Genomic DNA, 20743 nt, shown 5'->3' on the forward strand with positions numbered 1-20743 from the left:
GCTTTTGAACTCCTTTGAATACCATTTGGAAAGAAGGCGGATCCAGCAGCAATCTACCTTTTTATCCATCTTTTCAAGTTGATAATTAGAAATCCAGAGTAAGGTATGTACAATCTGCTTTTGAAGGTGTATTGAAGATCTGATTCAAATTTCTATATCAATCTTCTTAAGGTTAGGTCTTCAATAATCTAGTTTGATCTGTAGGTGATGTCAAGTTTGAAATTTCATAATTTTAAGGGTTTATCATTTCATTTTCAAATTAAAGTTCAATTGTTTCTTTAAGAGGTCTCAAGTCACCTATCTAAGGTACTATACCTAAACCTAACTTAAGCCTTTTTTTTGTAGGTAGCAAATGGTGGCCCCCAAGACAAGTGGCTCTACTACCCGGCAGGCTCTCATTAAAGAAGATCAAAAGAATGACGACTTCGAAACAAGGATCGTGTCCAAATGGAGCAGTATTGGAGACACCAATTTAGGGAACTTCAATGTGAAGAAGTTTCGAGAAACACCCTACATCGGCAAGCCATCACCCATAGCCAAGAAGATAATTGAGAGTGGCATCATCAAGGCCACAGGCTTCCCTCCCGCAGTCAGATGTCATGAGCTAATGATCGAATGTGCCAGACACTATGATTCACATTCGAGGACAATCGTAGCCAAGGATGGAACTGTCCTCGCCTAACTTTCAGAAGAAGCTATAAGTGAAGTTTTTCATCTTTCAGAACAAAGGGATATGATATACAAGAGCTCAGAAGGAGCTAGGTCTATCTATGAGGATGACCCTGATACCTGTCTGAACTTCATCAATAAGAATTGGTTACTCAAGAGTAGGCCTCGCTTGAATAAGATACCTAACACGCCACACAGAATTGATTTCCAAGAGGAATTCAAAGACTTGATAACCATGCTCAATCAAGTTATAGGTGCCTCTCAGACCTGCCTTCTTTTTCGACAAGTGGATGTTCTTCTTTATTCAGGTGATCGTCCAAGGAAAAGGAAAGTTCAATTGGACCAGAATTATTAGCAACAACCTAGATGTGCAGTTGAGGAGGCTAGTCCCTACCAAGTCATTCCACATGAGTTCATATGTTATATATTCTTTAGTCAGGTGTTTTGAATATGCAGGGCTACCCCATAGAGGAGTCATTGGGAGAGGATCATGAGAGATAAGAGTATGTGATTCTTATGCTCAATTGCATCATCCGCCTAAGAATTACTACAAGCTAGTCAATGACACCTTCACAATGCACATCACTAGGACGTTACAAGCAGGGATTCGCCATCGATTGTCTCCAAAGGCGCATGAGCTCGTGAAGAAACATGGTGCATGGTTCATTCAATTTCCTAAATTCACCTACATCAAGGTCCATGGATGTCCTACACCTCCTTATATGTTGCCAAGGTATCCTATGGATAGAATAATACTACTTGAAGTGACTAGATAGTTGGCAGCTTGTGCTAAAGCATCAAGACATAAGCACGGGAATGGTATCCCCGTACCTATTACATTGGGAAATTCAATTGAAGTGTGTCCTAATTCTCAAGCAGTCGAAGATGCAGAAAAGGAATTCTCTCTATACTCATTCACATCCTTTGCCTCGAGAGAGAATTTTGATCCTAATGGTCATATGGAAGAGACAGTTGGGAAGAAGTACAGGCGTGTGTTTCAAGTAGAGGACTTCTAGATGAATGTTCAGGATGACGTGGAGGTGAAAAGGAAGATGCATTCTAGATTACCTTTGGATCTTATCAGGAAATGTAAAGTTTATAGAGTAGCCGATCAAGCACAGGAAAGTGGTAGATATCTCCAATCGTCCTATAAGAAGGAAGACAAGGAAGTGAAGATAGATTGGAATGAGCCAGAAGTTGCAGACTTGAGAGCATTAAAGGACCCAGTTTTGAGTTGTACTCGCAGATGCATAGATATCCAACATCAGAAATTGAAGGAGTAGAATATAGCCATGGCATTCAGCCTAGAAGCAAGAATAAAAGAAGGAGAAGCAAGTGTAAGTGAGAACAGTTCTCATTCCAAGGGGTCAAAGAGAAAGGAGGGCCCTGAAAATAGAGAACCATCCAAGAAGAAACAAAAGGTGAATCCCGATCGTCCATCAAGTACTTCTTCTAGACATGAAAAGGAGATAGAACAGGGAGAGGATCAAAGAGAGATGGTGTATGAAGTTGATGAGTCTATAGAATCAACAATGCAGAATGATAAATAAGGCAAAGGACGAACACCTCAGCACTCATCAAGTCAGACTCTTCCTCTCCAAGTTGGTGCTAATGAGCAACAAGAAGAAAACAATGATGATGAAGCAACATCTCCTTTCAGAGCCGAGAGACCTTTGCCTGAGGAAATACAGGTAAGGGAGAGAAAATCTTCCATTCCAGATTGGCTAAAAGAAAGACTTACGAGGGTAGTTGTGGTTGAGGAGGAAAAACAAGTATTTGATTTGGAAAGTCTCCTAGGAAACTCTCAGGAAGAGATCGAAAGGAAGAAGGCTACAAAGATGTCAAAGGTAAATAGAAATGATGTCGGATCCAGGAAGATACAGGTAGCTACACCAGTAGTGGACAAGTATGAAGATGAGATTATGGCAGAAGAATATGATTTAGAGACATTTGATCTCGGTCCACTTACCTCCAAGCAAGCCATGGAAGAAGCGATCGATTCAATGAGAGCGGTTAATGATAACTAAAGGAAGAAATGGAAAAGAATAAGAGGTTGGAAAAGGAGGTTAACCCTTGAAGGAATTATTTTAGCCACCTCAATCAACCATTAAGACGACAGGATCCAGCAGTCTCACGCTTGCATGCACTCACTCCTGAGTCAATAAATAAGGCAGAAAAGATGAAGAACTTAGCCCAGCTTGTTCATGGATTGATGAATCCTACAAGGTAGCCATGGAATTTGTAGCAAGAATAATGAAGATGGTCCACAGGGCTATCCAAGTCCTTGAGATCATTCATAATCTATTCATAACTGTAGATGCGTTCATTCACACTAGAGACATTGTCATCCCTATATTACAAGTGGTAAGAAGGACATCAAGGCAGGTTTTAGCACAAGAAAAGATAATTGATGGAGGAACCCATAATCTTCTACAATGGTAAACTTTGCTCCAAATGAAGGAAGTTCTATTCGAAGACATCAATAGTAGATGAGGCCGTGTTGAGGGCACTATCTATCCTATTCAGGATAAGGTGTTTGATGTATTATGTACAATCCTTGACAGAAGGATAGAGATCGAAACAGATGTGGATGTCCAAGAATTGGAAGACAGGATCAAGATTATTTTTTTGCAAAGAGGAGAACATGATCACAGAAAAGCAGCGAGATCAGATGTATGCTACTATGTTCCTGATCGAGAAAACAAAAGAACTAGAGCATGGGTGGGAGATGATCCTTCTTACAGCCTTTGATCAAGTCCTACACTTGGAGGAGCGGATGAAGAACCTGCATGAGATTCCCATTGCAGAGATCGTGTGGATTACGTCCAGATTCATTGAATATGCTAGGAAAGAACATAGAAAACATAACAAAATTCTAGATGAAAAGTTGTTATAAGATGAGATGACAAGTCAATTCCTATTGGGCTATGTTTCCTAGTTCTTTGTGCCAATTTCTATTGGTTGTGGTGTGACAATACTTATCTAAATAGGGTCATTTATGTAACAAACCCTAATTAGGGTTTAGGTGTCAAAATCTTAGCCTTTGATCTTCTTTAGATCCCAGTCGTTCATTGTATTTGAGAGTGTTATATAAGCCCTCACTCATTTCATTTTTAAGGAGTTAGAAAAGAGAGAAGAAGACTAAGATTGTTAGCAGCAGAGATAAAAGTAGTGAAGAGAGAAAGTTGAACAATTGTTGTTATATTTTGCTATGAGATCAATGAAATATTGAAGTTATGGTGTTTTATTGCAATCCTTGTGGCTTTTTACATGGTTGTTTATCTTCTTGAATTACTCTTAGTAGAGATAGTACTTAAATTTCAGAATTAGATGGAAGGATGAATGTTGTGTTTGATCTTCGATAAAACTCATAGTCCAAACCAATAGCTCCTTACTGATTGTAAGCACGCCTTGTGTGGTAAACTGGAGATATTGAAATTATTTAAGATTTCAATCATTATTGGAGATATTGATATGTATCTTATTGATAGTATCTATTCCATTGATGATTTGAAAATCATTGAATCCCCTTAGAAGATCGCACCAATTCCAGTAGAGTTGTAGTTTTTTGGCAATACTAAAATTGGTAGAGTTTCACCAAGATCACTCCCCATTTAGTCACTCCTAGGCCTAGTTTAACATAGCCTTCTCAAATCCCTTATCTTTTGCCCTTTTTTGAAACATCAGTTAAAATTAGGAGAATCCAGTTTCCTCATTGAAAAGTGATTGCAAGAACCAGCTTTCTTAGAGAGTACGTCAGGCCCCTTGATAAAACAGCAAACACAACGACCATTGGTGCTTATCCACAAGTAGAGAACCTACAATCAGAACCTTGGAGCTGCTCCGATTAATCCTTCTATGAAATCTTCAGCATTCGGGGAAGCTTTATTCAAGAGAGGATAAGATATCTTTAGGTATTTTATTCTAGGTTTGGTTGTGTACAAAAGACACATCAACAGCGACCCAGGAGGAGTGCTTGATAGGGAAGATGATATTGTCTTCTATGAGCTTGGTCAACTCCTTCCTCATTAGTGGCTCAATCTTGGGGTTTATTGGCCTTTGCTTTTGTCTAACTGGCTTTGCATCCGGAATTAGCTCTATAGTATGATGGGCTACACTAGTGTCAAAACCCTTCAAATCTTCATAGGTCCAAGCAACTATGTCATCATATTGTTGGCAAAGCTCAACAAAGGCCTCTTGCTCGGTTGAGGAACACACCTTGCCCAAGTTTAAGGACCTACCCTCGGCAACAGCACTTGGCTTGTAATCACCCCTCCTTGCAGCCAAGATCATCTTCTTCTTCGACTAATCATTTGAGTTGAAAATGCCTTCCAAGGTAACTAGACCTTTACGCAACTTGTTGGAGTTGAGCTGCATGATTTGGTCTCCATACTAGTCTTGCAACTTAGACTGATTTTTAACAGAAAATTCTGCTTCATTTTGCAGAAGTTGACGATCTGTTGATCGCTTTCGAACACTTGCCAATTTACTTGATTGTCTGGGACAGCAGGCGTCACAACAAGCCTAATGTGTTGCTCCTTCTCACTTGCAACATGCGTTGTGTTGATGTGTCTTTTGTACACGACCAAACACAGAATAAAATACCTAAAGGTACCTTATCCTCTCTTGAACAAAGTTTCCCGGCTGTTGAAGATCTCGCCGAAGGATCAGTCGGAGTAACCCCAAGGTTCTTGTATGTAGGTTCTCTACGTGTGGATAAGCTTCTCATGGTATGATGTGATTTTGTTGGGATCACAAGGGGACTTACGTTTGACTACCTGAACGTCTGATTTGCTCTAGATATTGCTGGAACGTGAGATTTTACTGGTCCTGGATTTTGAAAAAAAAAGGAAAAAGGAGAAGGGTTGAAACGGGATCTATTTCTAATACTAAGAATGTAAGAGTAATGAATGACCTTTGATGAAATTCTAACTAAGTCTTGTTTTGACATCCCAGGACCGTCTCCACAAGGTTAGTGCGATCTTCTGAGGAAAGCTTTATGATGTTCAGATCACCGCTACAGGCATGGACACCATCAGGCTGATGCATATCAATGAAGAAGCAACAATTGAAGTTAAGCTTAAGCTGAACGATTCCAGTTGACTACACAAGGCAAGTCTGCAATCAATAAACTGCTAGTAGTATGGATATACAAATTTCACCATCGATCATAAACATTTCTTCCACTCATCTAATAACATGAAATCAAATTTGAGAAGTATAGAGACCATGCAAATTGTTGAATCAATCCATAGAATTCACCATTTCTTCAATGAAGTTTACAAGTCTTTTACAACATCTTGGCAACAATCTTTGCCTTCTCTTTCTACTCTACTCTAACTATTTCCTACTCTCAGACTATTCACTACTATCTATTCTCTATTAACCAACTATTCAACCACTATCAACTATTAACCTTTACAAATGAGGAGCCAAGGCTTATATAGGGAGCCCTTACAAACAAACAGCTCTTATTGACTTAGATCCAATGGCTAGGATTACAAGATAGAAACCCTAATTAGGGTTTGTTACAACAAACTTCCTTAGCCAATTAGAAAATTACATTACAAAAGCGAGGACCAATAAGAAGCAAGGGTAGGTGCCTCAAAGTTTGTGTCGTCCCCGATGAGTCAGGTACATTGAATCTGGACATGTTGAGGTGGACCAATCCGACTGGAGGAATGATGACTGGGATGCCACCTTGTCTGACACTTGTAACTTGGTTGATGTTGAATTTGATGATGTTGAGAAGCTAATTTTGATTAACTCTTCTGAGACTATCTGCTTCTTCAACGGACCCTCGCACTGACTTTATTTGATTCTACTTTGTCTTTGACGTGATGGATGGGTGGTGTACCTTTCCTTGAAATGTTGGTCACGCCTTTCATTGTCATCTTGTGGTTCCTTAGTGTGGCAAAGTGAAGGTTCTGGAAGTAGCTGGCAATTCCTTGAACAACTTGAGTCTTCCCTTTTTCTTGTGGAACGTCCTTGACGATGATGGGTTGGAATTGGTCGTCCTTGATGATGCTAGACTGGAAGTGGTCGTCCTTGCCTTGGCCTGATTTTCTCCATCTACAAAATAAACCAAAAGGTGATAAGTACATATGACATGTTCATTTCAACAAAGCATTTTCCACCTTAAATCACCAACAAGAAGACTTCAAATAAAGTTCGCTCAAAATCCTCCCCAGGGACAGGCCCTATAAGAATTTCGCCTTGGACCCTTTGGAAGGGTCAGGAGCAAAATTTGCATTCCTGGCCAATTTAGACCTCATTTCATCATAATCCCACAACTAGCCCTTTGCCTAGCACAAACTTGAAGGAAAAATGATGTTTTGAGAATTTCGCTTTGGACCCTTTGGAAGGGTCGGGAGCGAAATTCAAGTTTTAGGCTTGATCTTACACTTCCTTTACCTCAATTCACCTTACAAGGCAAGAATACCTCATTCCACCTTCAACCATGCCATAGGTATCAAATTTTTAGCTTTACTCGAGGAGAAACAGGGTTGTTTGAAGAATTTCGCTCTGGACCCTTTGGAAGGGTCAGGAGCGAATTTCTTGTTTTGCTTGTTTTCCTTCACTCAACTCCATTTCTCTCCACCTTGCTTCTCACCTCTGGATCCTTCTCTCAACTTGACAACATTCACTTGGTCCCCAAAAGGCTAAAAAGGTGAATTTCGCTAAAAAAAATGGCCAGGGACAAGACATATAATGGATTTCGCCCTGGACCCTCTGGAAAAACGACGGAAGATCCAATATTTGAAAATTGTGTCTAAGATGACTAGAAAAGTTGAAACAAGACCAGATATTATTCGTTCGTTATGAGCAAATCCATAATTTTCAAAGATCCAATTGATCATCAATTCCCAACTATGGGGCGAATGAAACCCAATAAATAGATCGGTTGCTAACAGAATAGAAAAAGCTTTCATTGTATCGCTTAGGCTGTAGAAGACTTCTTGGATCCAAGAATTTAGAATGCCAAGTTTCTTCTTACCCAGAATGAGACAAACACTTAGAAGAACCAAACCTATTAGATTTGCTAATAAATGTGAGATGATGTGGATACAATCTTGATTATATATTTTGACCAATTGGATCGTCTTTTTCTGCATCTCTACACAAATATCTTGTGAAGGCGTTTCTGAATAATCTTCCGCCATTATTTCTAACAAGAATAGTTCTTCTATTTTTTCAAATTTTCTTATAGCGTTTTCTTCTTGTAAATAATCAAAAAAAAAATTTGATTGACCAGTATTCCACCAATTTGTAACCCAAGATTCTAAATTGTTTTGTAATGAAATTGAAATTGCCCAAGGCAATACTATTAAACATGTAAGATATTGTAGAGAAGTGAATGTTTTATATTTGGCGACTTCCAATTCGTGAATCGCTAACGAGCTCGATTGACTCGTTAGCTTTGTCCAAAATCTGAACAAAGTAGGAATTATAGAACGAGGTATGAGATCCATAGAATGATATTTTGTGTAATTCTTTGACCTTGAGAGAAAATATCTTTCGGATGAAAGATGGTTTGTTCCGACTGAGAAGTAGAGTAAAAAAGGAAGGATCAATCCTTGAAAATTGCTTGGATCCGGACTCATTTTCTATTTATTGTTTTCTTATTTAACTCTTGACCCGAAGAGTTGCTTCAATTTGAGTGGCAAATAAATGAAAATTAAGTTCAATTTTGGACTCTTTGGTACATAGAGGAGATGATAATATTTCGGGCGCATATGTGAAAAAAGGTGTAAAAAACAATAGTCATCTACTTCATTGTATTCTTTTAAGATATTATATCCGTGTTTTCCAATAGATAAAGAATGATATGGAGTGTTTGCGAACTGCCAAAGAATATCGGTATGGTTCCATAAGTAACATTTCGTGTTGGTGGAAATATACTGACTATATGGTCTTTCCCCCCAGACAAATGTTATGTCAAAACTTTTTCTGGTATCTACTGATACGAGATTGTATATTAAGAAGACTTTCCCCCCTCATTTCAAAATCCTTCAATGGATACGCGCAAAAAACGGGCTAATTCGGCAGCTTTCTGTTCCATTTCACGCAGGGTCAAATTTTCTTCAGTACGAGTTAAGGGGATGTCTTGTTGGCTCTTTATTTCCATATAAATAACACGACGAGGAAAAATACCTTCTTGAACTTCCATTTTGATCACTTGAATATCCTTCATACGAAATTGAAGGAAAATACGACGATTTCTTCTGAGAAATCCCTAGCGAAAAAGGCATACAACTCCTTTTTCATCAAACTTATCATAGCCACTACCCACATTGCACAAAATAGTGCACCACAAATAAGAGCTAATGAACAGACCTGCAATCTCATAAAAACGCATCACAATTCCTTGTGGCACAAAAAGTATTTGTTGAGATGACAATAAGGGTATCAGGTTCCTACCAAGGTAACTTGAAATTCCGACCACAAAAAATCCTAGTGAACCCAAAAAGAGGAGGCAAGCAAAAAAAAAATTGCTTATTTTTCGAGACCCTGTTATGGGTTCTATCCAGAGCCATTTGGATCGACGATTCATAACAAATTAATTTGAGGGATTGAACAAATTTTGACTCCCACCCCAAAGTCATTCTCATAAATTGGCTATATTAATAAACTAGCCATATACATATAAGCATTTAAAAGAAAAAAAGAACATATATATATTCTTCTTCTTTTTCCATGTTATTTTTTTGTCTTCTCTTTTTTAACATGGAAATTTTGTCCTTAACTTATTGACTATCAAAATAATACTTCATTGTATCAGTCAAATAAAAATATGAATCTGTCTTATTCAAATGTATTATAAACATATTTTGAAGTAGAAGTAAGAAAGACTTATTCTTTCACACACGGGTCTGTATGAATATGTCTCATACATATGATACCAGACTTATTCTTTCACACACGGGTCTGTATGAATATGTCTCATACATATGATACCATATACATTTACATTTTTTGTTATTTATCATATATGAATAGATCTAAATAAAGAAAAATATCTATTTAGATCTATTTAAACAAGGTTTTATCTTATATTAGAAAAAAAATACATATATATATATGATATATTGATCAGATTCATAAAATTTTGTCATTTTGAGTATAGAAAAAAAGAAAAAGTATTGTAATTGCTCGAAAAAACAAGCCCACCAAAGGGACTAAAAAAGAGGGTAAGCTGTCGATTATCATATCAAAGTTGATTATCATATCAAAAGTATATTAAATAGTCTTTTTTTTCTATTACAAAGATAGATTATAAGATCAAATGAGTGATAGGACCAAATAAGCGGACGTGCCTTTCTTCGTAAAATACCTAATTCATTGGGTGTTTTGTAAAGTAATTAATTACTTTACTTTGTTTGATACAAAACAAATGGGACCAATTACCACATTGTATATTGATACATATAAATGATAAAATATATCCGCTTCTCAATTCTATTTTTTGAAACTGTTCTATTTATAGATAGATTTTCACCTTTGAGACAAAGCTATAATTCCATAGCATAATCTGTCTCTAATGCGAGAAAGTTACATAGTGTCTACTTTTTCTGATAAAGGGGTATTTTCATGGGATTGCCTTGGTATCGTGTCCATACCGTCGTGTTGAATGATCCTGGCCGGTTAATCAATGTGCATATAATGCACCCAGCTGTAGTTTTTGGATGGGCCAGTTCGATGGCTCTTTACGAATTAGCAGTTTTCGATCCATCCAATCCTATTCTTGATCCAATGTGGAGACAAGGTATGTTCGTTATACCTTTTATGACTCGTTTGGGAATAAAGGATTCATGGGGTGGATGGAGTATAACCGGAGAAACCGGATCTAATCCAGGTATTTGGAGTTATGAAGGTGTGGTCGGGGCACATATTGTGTTTTCTGGCTTGTGCTTTTTAGCAGCTATCTGGCATTGGGTATATTGGGATCTAGACGTATTATGTGATTCCCGTACAGGAAAACCTTCTTTAGATTTGCCTAAGATTTTTGGAATTCATTTATTCCTCTCAGGAGCAGCTTGTTTCGGATTCAAAGCATTTCTCTCCACCTTGGAAGGGTCAGGAGCGAATTTCTTGTTTTGCTTGTTTTCCTTCACTCAACTCCATTCCTCTCCACCTTGCTTCTCACCTTTGGATCCTTCTCTCAACTTGACAACATTCACTTGGTCCCCAAAAGGCTAAAAAGGTGAATTTCGCTAAAAAACATGGCCAGGGACATGACCTATAATGGATTTCGCCCTGGACCCTCTGGAAGGGTCAGGAGCGAATTTCTTCCTCTAGCCTAAAATCATCATTTTTGGAGGCAACAATCCATTCAAGGGCAATCCTAAGGGCTTCTATCACCTTGGTCTAGGCCTGGTTTGGCACAAATATGAAAGGAATAAGTGGATTTTAGAATTTCGCTTTGGACCCTTTGGAAGGGTCAGAGGCGAAATTCATGATTTGAGCTTATTTTCTCATTCTGTCAACTCTAATCCACCTCCAAGACTAAGGATACATCGCCTCACTCCTATCTAGGCCATAAAAACCAAAAAACTTAACTTGTCTTGCAAAGAAAATAGGTGATCCTAGGATTTTCGCTCTGGACCCTCTGGAAGGGTCAGGAGCGAAATCCTTGGTTTGGGCTAATTTCCATCATTTTGATAATCACTAGCAAGTCAAGGTCACACCTAAGGACACTCCCAATCCTAATTCACCTTGAACCACCCTAGACTTGGCATAAAATTGAGGAAAAAAGTGGTTTTGGGGAATTTCGCTCTGGACCCTCTGGAAGGGTCGGGAGCGAAATTCACACTCTAGGCTTGATATTTCATTTCTTGAACTTCAATCTACATTGCCAAGCAAAAATACATCACTCCACTTCCATATACGCCATAGGAACCAAAGTTTTGACCTCATCCAAGGAGAAAATAGGTGCTTTGAAGAATTTCGCTCTAGACCCTTTGGAAGGGTCAGGAGCGAAATTCATGATTTGAGCTTATTCCTCCATCTTTCAACCTCAATCAACTTCAAAAGGGCAAGAACACCTCTCCTCACACTCTTCCAAGCTATAAAAACTCAAAGTTTGACTTGACCTGCACGGAAAATAGGTGATTTTAGAAATTTCGCTCTAGACCCTTGCTCAATTCCTTCAAATTCCTGGATCACTAGCAACTCAAAGTCATTCTTAGGGACATCTCCTTCTTGAATTCACCTTAGCCCACACTTGATCTAGCACAAAGTTGAGAGAAAAGAGAGGTTTTGAGAAAATTCGCGCTAGACCCTTTGGAAGGGTCAGGAGCGAATTTCTCATTCTTGACTTGATTCTTCATCCTTTCAATCTCATTCTTCATTAGAAGATAAAATTTCATCGTTTTCACCCAAGGAACAAAGTTTTAAGCCCAAGCAAGGTTAAAAAAATAGGTTTGTAAGGAATTTCGCTTTGGACCCTTTGGAAGGGTCAGGAGCGAAATTCATGTTCTAGGCTAAAATCCTTCACATTCTTACATCCCAACCCTTCAAAAACTAGAATGTAGGTCCAAACAAGGAAGGAAATGAGGTTTATGGGAAATTTCGCTTTGGACCCTTTGGAAGGGTCAGGAGTGAAATTTCCATTATTGGACAAAATCCTCACTTTTCAACGCTTTCAATCATCCCCCAAAGCAAGAACAAATCAATCCACCTTCCAACATGCCTTAGAGACCAACCCTTTAGCCAAAATTAGGAAGGAAATGAGGGTTATAAGGATTTTTGCTCTGGACCCTTTGGAAGGGTCAGGAGCGAAAATCTTGATTTATCCAATTCTCTCTCAAACTTATCAATTGCAAGGTCCTTTCAAACTCTACTCATCGTTTTAGGCAAGATAGAAGGTCAAATGGAAGATTTCGCTCGGACCCTTTGGAAGGGTCGGGAGCGAAATTTCCATTCTAGATTGATTTTCACCATTTTGTAGTCTTAAACCTCCTCTCCAAGGCAAACATGCATCGAAGTCTCCTCAACTATGCCTCAAAAATCCAAAACTTGGCCACATGAAAGAGCAAAATAGAGGAGAAGGTGAATTTCGCTCTGGACCCTTTGGAAGGGTCAGGAGCGAAATTCATGCTTTAGACAAAATCCACACTTTCAAACACCTCAAATCACTTCCTAAGGCAAGAATATGTCAATTTGCCCTTACCATGCCCACGGAATCAAGGTTTCCAGTGCAAACAAGGAGAAAAAAGGTGTCTAGGGAGAATTTCGCTCTGGACCCTTTGGAAGGGTCAGGAGCAAAATTCACATTTAGGCTCAAATCTTGACTTCATTCCTCACATTTCTCCATCCAAACAAGTGTTTTGACCTCAATAATGCCTGGGAATGAGTTAGTTCTAAGTTTGGGTCAAACTAGAATGTCTTATGGAGAATTTCGCTCTAGACCCTTTGAAAGGGTCAGGAGCGAAATTCGCTTTGGACCCTTTGGAAGGGTCAGGAGCGAAATTTGACATTTTGGTCTCTCCGTCAGGATCCATGTATGGAATATAACATTTCTTTCTTATACTTATTCTATATATACTGTCGGGATGTTTGAGAGTGGTTCCGGACCTCCAGGAGTTATAATGTAAATCTAGTTTTTGGAGGATTCTTCAGTTTTCCAGACTTAGTCAAATTTCAGGATCAAGAAGACATTCCAGACTTAGCCAAATTTCAGGGTATTTGAAGATCAGGATGACATTCTAGACTTCATCACTCACCAATTTGACCTAACTCAGACCTTCAAGGATGATACTCACTCACCAAGCAAGACACAATTAGCAACAAGAGCAAAACCAGGCCCTAAGGAAGACTCTCAAAGAAACCTTAATTTTGGGGCCCTGTGGACTCACCCTGGCTCAAGCAGAGCCTGCTATCCTAGTGATCCCCCTGGCGACACTCAAAATGCAAAGGTTAACAGACAAAACCCTAGGGCAATGTGTGAATACGTCACAACACGTTGGTATGTCGAATTGAGCACCAACCGCTGCAATCCTATCAGCATGCTTGTTTTGACCTCTAGGAATGCTCTGGATATTGAAAGCCTCAAATCCTTCAATCAAATCCCAAACCCTATGTTTGTATGATTTGAGTAGGTTGTTTTTTGCTACACTTTGAGCTCGGATGTGATTAACAACCAGCTCACTATCTCCAAATACTTGCAAAGATCTGATCTTTCTGCTTTGTGCAAGTTGGAGACCTTGGATCAAGGCTTCATACCCAGCGACATTGTTGGTGCAACCAAATTGAAGCCTAAAAGAGAAGAAATGTTTATCCTGCTCAGGAGAAACAAGCATCACACCCGCACCTGCACCGTTCTTATTTCTTGAACCATCAAAATTCATGCTCCATAGCCCCTCTAAGTCTCTTTGTGTCTTGATGAGGTTAGGGATAGGAGTATCTTCTTCATGGATACAATAGGTGCCAAGCCCAGTCTCGTCAGTCTCAGCTAATGGATCAAACTGAAAAGCATTGGCCCATTCGTCTGGCAAGCAATTAGTGACCTCTTGCAAAAGAATAGCAGGATCACGGACAATACACTCCTCCCCCTCTTCATGCAAAGTGTAGTTCACGTTTATAAGGCAGGCAGTGTAGGGCTCAATGTAGTTTTAAGCAATGGGCTCTACCCTTATGGTAACCTTCGTACCATACCTTGTTCGAAATAGCATATGGGACCAATCAGAAGACAGGTACCCACCTATCTTGGCAGTGAAGTCTCTAGACAGGCAAATGGCAAAGAAGGCAGGGAGGTCGATGATTGATACATCTTGCAAGACAGTGCAACCAAGGCATGCATGAAAGGTTAACTTCAATTTTTTTACAACCCCAACTGTCTTGATAGAAGTGCCATCCAATTGGACCACCCCTTTAGTCACAGGTTCATATTTTATGCCAAAAAGATCGGCTACCTTCTTAGGCATGACTAAGCTACTAGCTCCTGAATCTATCATGCAGTTGTGAACCAAGTTATCTCCTATGATTAAGGAGAGATAGAAAGGGGGAGGCTTGTTGATCTTGCTTGAATCTTCTTCCTCCTTGGGTTGCACCAAACTAGTGGAGACTGCCTTTTGGCTGACTGTTGCCTCATCACCTGATTGGTCGACCTCCTTCAGTGCCTCTTTAAGCAAATCCCTTTGAGATGGGATGGAAAGGGCCTCCCACATAGTGACATTGAAGTTGGCCTTCTTCATCTAATCAACTATGTTGAAAGGAGCACTAGCTGACTTTAGGGGCCCCTTTAAGGCTACAAGGTCTACTTTTGCTCTTTGGAGGACTTGGGCCTCCTCCTGCCTCTTGCTCCCCTGCATGGTATTCTAGCTTGTATCATGGACAACTGCATTGGCCATTGGAGCTTGGGTTGATGTTGAAGGTGAGGCAGCCTCCATGGCTCTCTTCTTTGACCTTGTATATTGCAGCATAGACTCACCATTTGTTTGGTTCAAACCACAAAATTTTGCCTCCTGCTAATTGACAAAGGTAGAATCCCTTGCAAGTAAGCCTGAGCGCCAACACTTAGCTGATTTGGGTCATATTGCTGGCCAGAAGTGGTCGGCTCGTCCTGCACCACTAAGGTTCGATCAAACCCTCCATTTTCGCATGCACCTTGGTTGTGTGGCTGATTGCATGGTTGACACCAATCTTGCTCTTGGGCGAGATTGTTTTGCATTGGAACTATCGCCTTTGAGTTGCTTGCAACTGTGGGGTTCACACTATTCAAAGGCCTGGCATTGCTCCATTGGTTTTGCCCTTGAAAGGGTGGCCTATTTTGCTGATAGTTCTGATTTTGTGCCTGATAAGGTCTGCTATGTTGGGTTTGTTGCCTCTTTAGTGTCACCAACTCATTGCTAAAGTTTTGCAGTAGAGCCTTGACCTCATGGAGCTCATTGGAGGATGTAGAGGGTGTGGATGATTGTCCTGCGGGAGCCGTGGAAATAGGAGCCAAGGTGGGTTGCTGAGTGGGAGCTTTTGGGAAGAGAGGCATCGAAGGCCTTGGAGCTATCTGCCTAGCCTGAATCAAACAATTTTCTGCTCTTAGAGCTATGTCATATGCAACCGGTAGAGAGGCTCCACCCATTGATTGTACCATGACAGGTATATCGCTATTGAGAGCTCTAAGATAATGCAAGAAGGCATGATTTGGAGATGGCTTCACTAGAGCAAGAATTCTATTCCATGTCTTATGTAATCTAAAATTGAAATCTCCCATGAACTCGTGGGGTGCCCTCTTGATCATAGTCAACTGCTCCACAAGTGATAGCCGATAGGTGATCACTTTTGTCTTCGAAATGGTAGCACAACCTCTCCCCCAATTCATCCCAATTGTGAATGGACCTAGACGGCAACCCTCTATACCATTGCAAAGCTTTGCCTTTCAAAGATGTGGCTAAGAGTTTGACAGCAACATCAACTTTAGTGATATTATGGACGGAGCAGATGTTTGCAATGTCCTGAATGTGCTCAATAGGCGTAGTAGTTGTTTCACCAGTGAAGTATTGTATACTCTTCAACGCAGCCACTGGTATATGCTCAATGTGCTCAATAGGCGTAGTAGCTGTCAAACCATTGAAGCTATCCAACACATCAAGCCCTGACATTGTAAACCTTGGAGTTGGCTCAAGTGATCACATAGTTCAGCATTTGAAAAGTCTTTGTTCAACAGAGGATAGAGTATTCAATAGTTTATTCTGTGTTCAATCGTGCATAAAACACACATCAACAGGTCACATCCACATCCCTGGAGTCTACTATTCCCATTACTCATCTCCTATCACTTCCTTTTCAAATATCAATTTTAGGCTTTGTCCCCCCTTAGCTTGTCACAGATATAGCCAAAAGGGTGATATCAGATTTCAGTATTTGGTGCTGAAGCAATTGAAATCTCATCAACCATTAAATTCAAAATTTTTAATTCCCATGACAAAAGGAAATACTACACAATTATCTTATGTCTAGCTCTGTGAAGATATAGCATGTACACAACAATCATCTCCATACTAATGTCATATGGGAGCCCAGGGCTCAGCCATTCATTGCTATGTCTATCACAAGCTTAAACAAACAAGAACAAGTTTAATAATTACATCATTAAGAAAATCCAAGCTTATATACGACCTTTAGGGTGCCACATCAGAAGTAACATGTCATGCCACCAAGATTACAAGGTACTCATACGAATTATAGTGCTAAGACGCAAAAATCCATCTTATGGAATACTACTGCCCAAAAATTCAAATACATAGCTTTGCAAGCTTATACCGAAGAGAGAATTTGCTAATTATATAAGGTATCATGTATTGAATAGAGGCATCTACTATAGGGAAGAAGTTGGGCATTACCAAACTCTGGTAGCACAAGTTCCCTAATGCAATCTGGACGTCCTCTCCCTAGCAAGACATCTATCTTTAAATCAGATGGTAATGTAGTCATGTCCTAGACATCAACATGGAATCCAAAGATCCCATCATAATTGAACAATAGAGAAGCCAAATACTACACTCCCAATCATCTAACAATGAGTATCAAACGTTACTATATCATGAAAGTACACCAACATGAAGAATCCCATGAACTCCCCGTGATAGTCTTATCGCTACAACTTTTTCCAAGTTACAGTCACGAATTTTGCTAAAGTCGCGTATTGTTAATGACTAAATATGCACTCTTTACACTATTGAAATGAATAAATTCATTTGTTTATATGAGGACATCATACTTATATAGTAGCCATGATTACTGTTATCACAAAAGCTCGCACCCTTGTTGAGCTATCAACTCAACAACCTTGTGAAACATTGAAACAACCCCAAAGTGTGGGACCTTGCGCAAGGGGGTTGAATCTCTGAGGAAGGTCGGCTTCCTTCTCAATCCAGGTGCAAGTGTTGAACCAACTCAACACTGCAAAACTAACTCCTAGGGCTATCCTAACAAATTGCAAAGGAAAAGGGAAGAGAGAAATGCTTAAAATGAAAGGAGGTGATGCACCAAGATAAGAGATTGTTCCTCTCTCCACTCGAAATGGCACAAGGAATCAACTAAAATACCCAAGAGATGCACAAACTTCAGTGGTATGAGTGACCCAAACACATATATGGAGGCTAGAATTTGCTAAGTGTCAAGAGGGCAGAAGGATTCCCACAAGTCACACTCAGAAAAAACAAGTTAACACAACACATATGGAGAGAAGAGCCACAAAACATACACTTATGATGAAGGTAAGGAAACATACACAGCATGCATAAGTTGAAGGAAGGCAAGAATGTAATTTCAATTCATTCAAAGGCCAAAGGTCAAACTTACAATTGCAGAAATGCAAAAATAATTACAAGTCTTCAAGAGAAGAGAAAGAGCATAGGAAAGCTCAAGGCAGCAGGGAGAGAACCCTTTACAATGAGGCTTAACAACCTTATATAGAAAAATGGTTACAAGAGTGATCATGACCCCAGAATGTCAGTCTGGGAGTGCAGGGAAGTGCATGCACTTGACTTCTGTACATGTAAGCAACCTAGCCATACCCTGAAAAGGCAACCCTGAGAAGGGTGGATTGACTGACCTTCAAAAGTCAGAGCATGCAGAAATGACATAAGTTACCACAACAAGCATGGCCCCATACCTCTCCTAATGGAAATCCTACCCAAAACATTAAATGCACCCCTGTGTCTCCACAAAAGAAGGTGCATAAGTCGCCAAAACTATCAGAGGGGACTTCGGAAACTCTGGTTCTCGGAGTGGGGAAGACTAGGAAGGAACTTCGGAACCTCGAGGTTCCCGGAGGTTCCGATAAGTAGAAAGGATAGCAACAGGGAACTTCGGAACCTCGGGGTTCCTTTGTTTCGGAGAACTGAAAAAAGGGGCTAAGGAAGGAACTTTGGAACCTCGGGGTTCCAAAATTCCGGGAAGGAAGAAGGGAAGCAAAGGAAGAGAACTTCGGAACCTCGAGGTTCCGAAGTTCCAGAGAAAGGAAGGAAGAAAGGCTAGGAGGAAGGTTCCGAAGTTCCGGAGAAGGCAAGGGAAAGGAACTTCAGAACCTTGGGGTTCCGGAGTTCCAGGGAACTTCGGGGGAAAGGCAGAACTGAGCAAAGGAACTTTGGAACCTCGGGGTTTTGGAGTTCCGAGGAACGGAAGAGAAAGAGAAAGAAAGAGAGGAACTTCAGAAACTCGGGTTTCCAAAGTTCAAGGAAAAGAAAAGAGAGGCAACAAAGGGAAGGAACCTCGGGGTTCCTGAGTTCTGGAGAAAGAAGAAAACGAAGAGGGAACTTCGGAACCTTGAGGTTCCGAAGTTCTGGAGAAGAAAAAGCGAGAGAGGGCAAAGGGAAAGAACCTCAGAACCTCGAGGTTTCGGGGGTTCTGGGGAAGGAAGAAAAGGGCAAGGGAGGAACTTCGTCCAAACAAGGCAACATTTCACACTTCATGATTCTTCTGCTTTCTCCTTGATCAACTAGGGCAGCACTGCTCCATGGATCGTATCTCTGATCGGTTCTTACTGATGGACCAAGGGTGTCATAAAATGACAACAATTACCACCATTGTCAACAATCCAATCAACAAAGCTCAGATGCTCAAATATAGGAAAGGCCATGTTTCTGGATAAATAAATCATGAAAAGTCATAACCACAAAACTCTCAAAAATTCTAAGCTTTTGGGACCTATCAAGAAGACACTTGCAGACTTCTGGACTTAATCACTTAGATTTTGTGAAAATCCATAAAGCATGGATGCTTGCAAGCCAAATAAAACGAACTAGTCAAAATCATCTCTAAACATTTCTAACAAGGAATATTGTATTTATGGCCATAGATATTTGCCATGTTTCTAATCCTCATCTTAAGATGTGGAAGGCTCACTTGAAGAAATCTCCCTAACATTGTGCAAACATAAGGCCAATCAATCAGTTTCCTGCAAATACAATTGATACCATACAATTACAAAGATGATCTTGTTCCTTCTCTCAAAAAGATGAGAGAAAACTTGTCTTAAAATTACAAACACTGCAAAATTCCAATTATTGGATATGTGTTGGGATAACTCGCATTAGAATTAAAAGCAAAAAAATATGTTTTGGTTCGAATCTGCAATTTGTGACAATATCAGAGTAGTGCAGCAGAAGCTAAATTATGAAATAGACCCAATTAAAACAATTCCCAAAAAAAAGGTTAGAAGTTGCAAAGAACAAGCCATTTCCTATTGAGAAGTCCTCTTAATCATCCTAATTTAAAAATTGCTTGAGGACAACCAATCTTGGAAGGGTGGACTGCCATGCCCCCACTGTAAAGATTAACAAGTAAAAAAAATACAAAGGAATTGCCACCTTATACCTATTATAAATACTAAGGAAAGCCCCTACGAAGAGCAAGAGTCATAAATTATCCTACTCAGCGATTTGTTTTTAGTAGATGATATTAATTATCATTCATCTTTAGGCAATGATTAATTATTATTAAAGCAAGCAGCCTTTGAACAGCTGCGACTGGAAGGAAAGGGCAACAATTGCAAGAAGGTATATCCTTTCAAAACAAAAAGGCATGAGCCTTTCCATTATGGAGGGTAAAAAGGGGAAGAAGCCTCATTTGTAGAAGCCATCAAACAATCAAGGAAAACAAGCAGAAAAGGAATTGAAAACAGAACTGGAATTAATATTAGCAGCAATACTAATTAAGAGATAAATCTGATAGATAGTAAATTATAAACCTATGCATATGTGTTCATGCAATAGTAATATTTGCAGAAATTAATGATCTTTGTGAGTAATCTACATGCTTCTCTTTATTATATCTGATAAGGATTTGTTTAATAATCTTTTTGAATTTAGAGAAACAGATTGCCAATAGGAAGGACGGACAGCCTTCTGAATTCACGAGAGTTGAAGAAAGACGGCCTTCCATACTCGTGGGTCAGGCGGTGGAATGGAAGACTGGCCTTCCATGCCGTTGGGCTTGATCAAGGAGGATGACCAGCCTCCAAGGTAAACTGAGGGATGGAAGGGTAACCCAACTTCCATGCTCTCGCAGTACAAGGGCAACCAACCTTGAGATTGTGGTTTGCAAATGTTTCAACAAATTCCTAAGGAGATTA

General features: G+C 39.8%; 2 protein-coding genes across 2 annotated transcripts in view; one reads left to right on the forward strand and one right to left on the reverse strand.

Annotated features, from left to right (window-relative positions):
• Positions 1-20743, reverse strand: part of LOC131044712 (putative pentatricopeptide repeat-containing protein At5g59900) — an 80022-nt gene that overhangs the window by 33211 nt on the left and 26068 nt on the right. The gene's annotated exons all lie outside the window — the stretch shown is intronic.
• On the forward strand, positions 10261-20621 carry LOC131874205 (photosystem II CP47 reaction center protein-like). Its single transcript, XM_059217469.1, has 2 exons — positions 10261-10745; positions 20489-20621. Exons 1-2 carry the CDS (start codon positions 10261-10263, stop codon positions 20619-20621), a joined length of 618 nt encoding a protein of 205 aa, XP_059073452.1.

Source organism: Cryptomeria japonica, chromosome 3, assembly GCF_030272615.1.
Source record: "Cryptomeria japonica chromosome 3, Sugi_1.0, whole genome shotgun sequence".
NCBI classification, from domain to species: domain Eukaryota; kingdom Viridiplantae; phylum Streptophyta; class Pinopsida; order Cupressales; family Cupressaceae; genus Cryptomeria; species Cryptomeria japonica.